The sequence below is a fragment of the Bidens hawaiensis genome, unplaced genomic scaffold (genome assembly GCF_021521415.1).
Source record: "Bidens hawaiensis isolate Kalapana, Puna unplaced genomic scaffold, B.hawaiensis_p1.1 tig00033185_1, whole genome shotgun sequence".
NCBI lineage: Eukaryota > Viridiplantae > Streptophyta > Magnoliopsida > Asterales > Asteraceae > Bidens > Bidens hawaiensis.
Window position 1 is genome coordinate 80098 of NW_027495682.1, and position 5859 is coordinate 85956.

The 5859-nt window shown below is 37.7% G+C and overlaps 1 protein-coding gene across 1 annotated transcript; it reads right to left on the reverse strand.

The window, feature by feature from the left end:
- Nucleotides 1–2712: 2712 nt before the first annotated feature.
- Nucleotides 2713–5369, reverse strand: LOC143584580 (uncharacterized). Its single transcript, XM_077066602.1, has one exon. The coding sequence runs from the start codon at nucleotides 5367–5369 to the stop codon at nucleotides 2958–2960; it is 2412 nt and encodes an 803-aa protein (XP_076922717.1). The 3' UTR covers nucleotides 2713–2957.
- Between the last annotated feature and the right edge of the window lie 490 nt (nucleotides 5370–5859).

Genomic DNA, 5859 nt, shown 5'->3' on the forward strand with positions numbered 1-5859 from the left:
TTATAACAGTTATTCTTCACTGTTGGACGATCAAAAATTGCTTGAAGGACCCCGGATACTCTTATAACTATTAGGCACAATTATTTAAAAAATTTAACCTTAGCTTTATAGCCGCTTGACCCTCTCGTTCCACTATAGATAGCTAGACTATACGTTTATAATGTTAAGGCTATGTGTAGTGGAGGGGCTACAATTGAGAGCGAATTGTGACACGTGACGCCCAGTCAGCATGGAGTGAAAATTTGTTTTTGGGGTGTAATGGTGTAGGGACTACAAGTTGGGCCCACAGTGTTTTTTTTTATTATTTTTTTTTATAATTAAACTAATTAAATAAAAACCAATTTATTTTAATAATTAAATAAAAATGCATAAAAATTAAAAACAAATACCAACAAAATACATAACTAAAAAAATACATAACTAAAAATATAAAAAAACATAACTAAAAAAAAATACTAATATTCATAATATTTGCGCATTTTTTCAATTCGTTGTCGTTGCAATAATGCGGCATCTTCGTGTAACTCGGCCGCTTTGAGAGACTCGTATTCTTTACTCATTTCCCGCAATTTCAACATAGCGGCAATCTTTTCGTGTTGTTTGTTGGTTTCTCTTATGGCATCGTTGAATTCCTCGACAGACTTTTCGTGTTTTTTGATCATTTATGTTATGATAGCGGTGAGTTCCACGGGTTTCGGTTGGTTCGGGTTGTTTGTAGGATTCATTTTGCTAGATTTTTTGAAGAAGGTGTATGTTTATATAAATGTGAAATGAAGAAGAAGGATGTGAAATGGATATGAAATGGAGAAGAAGGTATATGTTTATATAGATATATAATATATTGTTTTAATTATTATTTTTTTATCGTTGTCAAACGGTCAAATTTAATAAAATATTATTATTTTCTAACAAGTTAGGCGATAAAAACAATCCGCCTCCGCCCCAAATCGCCCAAAAATCGCCTGGGGGCGGTGTTCTAGCCCCTTGTCGCCCTTTTGTCGCCCAATCTCGCGCCCACTATGTTTGGCCTAAAGGGGACAAGAAAGCAACAACGGATCAAATATATTTTAATCTCATGTTAACTATATACATAAATTTAATTTGTAACGAACTGAAAAATGAAAATCATGAGTGAGTCTTTGATTAAACAAAGGAAACAGTAGAGATTCTAACAGAAAACAACAAAATTACAAAAATAAAACAGAAAGAAGACAAATGAAAAAAAGACAAGCAAAAAATTTAGACTTGCTAATAATATATAATATATTCTATGGTCAACTCCTAATAATTATCCTACAAGGCATTTTATTAGACTATACGCTATGGGTGCCCATGGCTGAGGTGGCGGGCGTCGTTGGGCGCCGAACACCGCCGTGGGGCGCGGTCCAACCAAGGGCGCCGAAGGTTGGGTGGTTTCAACGGCCGGGGCGGTTGATGGTGAATGTGGGTCCCCCTCTCACACACATACATACATATGCATATATATATATAAGGGCGCATTTGGGGCATTAAACCATAGCGAGACGGGCTTCGATGCCCCCTGTTGTTTACGTGGCGGTGACGTGTCACGGTAGAGGGGCTACGAAGCCCCTCACCATAGCGTATAGTCTTTGTGTATAAGAATGGTGTCATTTAGTTTACTAGTTTACATGCACTGATATTTATTGAATATGAATTTTATATTATATTGTATAACAGAAAAAATAACAGAGCTAGATTTTATTTAACTAGTTAACAAAACCCGGGCGTTATAGTGACAAAGCAATTCAAATTTAGTCGGTATCAGTTAACATCGTTACGATACCAACAGTAAACCCTAAATATAAATTAATAAACACACATATAAAAACCTTATGATAAACACGAAACTTAAAGGCAAGTCAATTAGTCTAATTATAAACCATATAAAAAAAAATTGATAGTCATGTGAGACAAACACAACAATGCTACCCGAACATATTGTGTTGGCATTCAACAGATAAACAAACTGATATGAACCTAAAACAAATACTCTTAACACAGTACAACTAAAAAACAAAAACAAAAGGGGCATGAGACATGTAAAAAAAGGGCCTGAAAAGTGCCAACTTAACAACCCATGTATAATTTAGATAACTGATAAAAATAAACCAAACAAAAATATTTTAGTTATTGCCTGAGGTCAGTCACTCGGTCTGTCAAAAGCGGTCATTTGGAGTGTCGGAGTCAGATAATCAGCCGACGACCTTCTGGCTCTGCGAGTGTCTCTGGTATGGTGGCTTTGCGAGCGTACAACTACATAAGTAGTATTGTAGTAAATGGCCGGCTTTTTTCTTTTTTATTTTGTTGAAACTTAACTTAATGGGTATTGAGCCTAAATCATTCAATGCCTCATTGGGCTCAATTTAATTAAAAACTCAAAATTTGTTTAATTTTTCAAATGGGCCTAAAAAATTGAAATGCATACAAAAACACTGCAATGCTAGAAAGTGAACAACTTTTGTTGGCATTTGACACACATAACAAATACAATATTGGCCATTACATATAAACTGAATACAAATACTCTTCAACACAATACCAATACAATGAGTCAACTATGCAATTTGCAAAATAAGATATGATAAAACTTGTTAATAACTAACTATAGGTTTTCTTCATAGAAGGTTTAATTTGTTTATTAAAAAAAAACACAATGAAATTGTTGATAAAGAACACTCAAAAGTCAAAACAAAAGTAAAATTACATCCAAAGCAAAGTCAATTGCATCTCTTTAAAGCAAAAGAAAATAGTATGTATACAAATACATAGTGAACCATATCATATTATGTCTAAACTTTAAACACCATCAACAAAGCTTCTAAACTAACTCTCAACCCTAACCAAGCAAGCCCCAATTTCACTTCACAAATACAAACACATGCACCAAGAACCGATCCGACTCGTGCCCAAAACAGGCCGTTTCCTATGCACAAATCTTAGCATCCGTGCTCTTCATTTTCATCTTCAACGACAGTCGCGAGCCCACATTCTCTAATAAAAGACGGATTAAGGAACCGTGCGATAAAGACCCATAGTTTATACACATCATCAAAGTTAGTCAAGAAGCCTAAAGAAGCAGTCACAACCTCAGCTCTAACCAACCCACCATCCATTGGTCTACATAGTGTTGTATCAACAAGATCCGTCATCCCATTGTTCTGCATGATCTTCACATGACTAAGGATCCCGACACCGAGAGAAATCCCGTTCGTTTCCGCTAACTTTTGCACAATTTCAGGACTGAATAAACCGCGGTTTCTGTTCCTAACATTAAACGCCACACACGCACCCCTTTCATATTTTATCTTGGGCCCGTAAATGTGAACAAGCGGGACCGAACCGTTTGAGCCCGGTAACCTTAACTGAAGCAACGAAGTCACAAGCCAGTTGACCAAAAACCGCAACCGGAGTGTCGTTTTGTTGAGACCCAACATGTTTATGTGGTCAATATGCCTGCATGATATCTCAGGCTCCCTTCTATCTGATTCTAACTCTTCATAATCATCTTCTTCCATGTGTTGTGAAAATGCAAAATCTTCATTTTCTTCAAAACCGAACGATACGCGTTTATTCTCTTCTCGTCCCCCAAGTAATCTGAAATCGCCTTCGGTTTCTCTTTGTAAAACCGCACTCTCGTTCCCATTTGATGTGTTTACTTCACATTCCTCGATCTCCTGACTCGCAACATTCTCATTTTCTCGGGCTTCTTTATCGACAATCTTGTCTGCTTTTTTTAAAGACGAGGCTTTGGATAAATGGGATCGTGAGTCAACCGGGCTCGGGCCTAGATTAATCCATAACGAGTTATCAGACGACTCGTCTTCACTAAAAACAGGGCTTTTCATAACCTCCCCAACTGAAAAGCTACTCGTTTCTTCAAAAATCGAGCTACCACCGTCTTTATCTGACCCGTTACCATGATCTGTTTTGGTATCAAACACATCCCTCACTTGAGAAGCAGTGAACACACCCGAAAAGGCAGGTAACTGCGCTCCGGGTTGACTTTGACTTTTAGTCAACCCGTCTCGTTTTCCACTAACTTCAACATCTTCAATACCAGATACCGGGATTCCATCGATCGAATCACCCGAGTAAAGAGGGAAAACCGGGCTGATTTTGACAATACCCGAACCCGCATGACCCGACTGGTTATGAAGGGCTCCAATCACTGACTTTTTAATAAGGAGACACCCGAATCCAGTCGGGTCAAACCCAAAAACCCGGTAAAAAGACGTGATGATGAAATCTGGCCGAAAAAGCGACAACCCGAGCGAGTCCATATCTTTCGGGCCCAACGCCCCTGCATCAAGCAACACATGCCAGTTGTTTTGTTGAGCCATAGCCATCCACTGATACGAATACTTAGCACCTGTAACTCTCGATTGAACCGGAAACACAAAAAGCCCGGTTGCAGAATCTTTCTTCCTCTTTTTCTTATTCGAAATCATCTTCTTAAGATGGGTTGAGCACGGGTTCAACGTAGGCCATTTGAACCATGCACTATGAACCTTTGCCCCCTTTTGTTTCGCACTCTGAGCCAGCCAGTTAAGTGACTGGCTCTCGTGGTCGAACATGGTCAACAGTTTCTTGTTAGAATGAAAAGGGTATGATTCTGCTAGCAGTTTGAAAGCAGAACCTCTGGTAACAGTGAACACAAGGCCGTATTCGGTTTCGGGTATGTTTAAATAATCCATAATCCTAGTTTTAATATCATGTTCAACTGTGCCTATATCTCCACCACCATAGAGAGCATGATTACTCAAATTAGCAGTTATTTCAGACAACCCAATAGTTGAACTCTCCCAATAATTAACAGTTTGCAGAAATGAAAACAACCCAAATCCACAGTAATCAAGACATACCTTTGCAACAGTTTCTTCATCATCCAAGTGCGAATACTCATCAGCTCTCAACTGGTCAACCTTTTCAGAAGACTTGTACTTTGGGTACATTTTAATAAACTTTGAGAAGCACTCACTGAAACCAGGTATAGAGTCTTGAACCTCAAAGATCCTATCAGCAGCAAGAGATGTGGCTTTCAAGAACTCCTTTTGAGCTTGTAACCTTGCAAGTGATCTTGATCTTCCCAAGGTTTTATCTTGAACATCAATGGAGTCTTCTTCAGAGTCCATGTCTTGGGATTTGATGAGACACCCATCTTCAGAAGCTTGTTCAAGAGCTTCTTTGAGTATGTGTTCTTGTAACCTTCTGAGAACAGATGGGTTTCTGTTGATTTCTTGGTTATGATGACACTCATCATCCTTATGCCTTCTGTTTCTGTTCTTTTGTTTATCAGAAACTAGAAAAGAACAGTGGGAGAGGATGGGTTTCCAGAGTGAGATATGCATCAAATAATCTTGAAACTTGATGATAATAAAACTGAATCTTTGAATGATGGATGATTGGTAACACAAAAAAGAAAGATGGGTTTGTTTGTTTGTTTGTTTGTGTTTAATGTTTATTATCCCATTGAAATAGCAGAAAATATGTTAAAAGACTGAAAGCCTAGAATGCAAAAAAAGCAAAAGTTGGCAATTACTTTGAAGGATTTTAAGAATCAAAACTTAAAATGAGGAGGGAAATTAGACAAAAGAGCTGGCTTTTAAACAAGGAATAATAAATTTCAAAAAACACCAAGAACACACAGTCAAGAAAGAAAGAAAGAAAGAAAGAAAGAAAGAAAAGAGTGAAGATGACACTAGTTGCAAACTGGTCACTTTAATCCTCAACGGGTGTCTTGAAACCAAATTTAATGCAGAACCTTTCACCATAAATCTTTGCATTTAATATTGGAGGTGAGTGGGACAACTAATATAGTTCAAATATTAATTAATGATT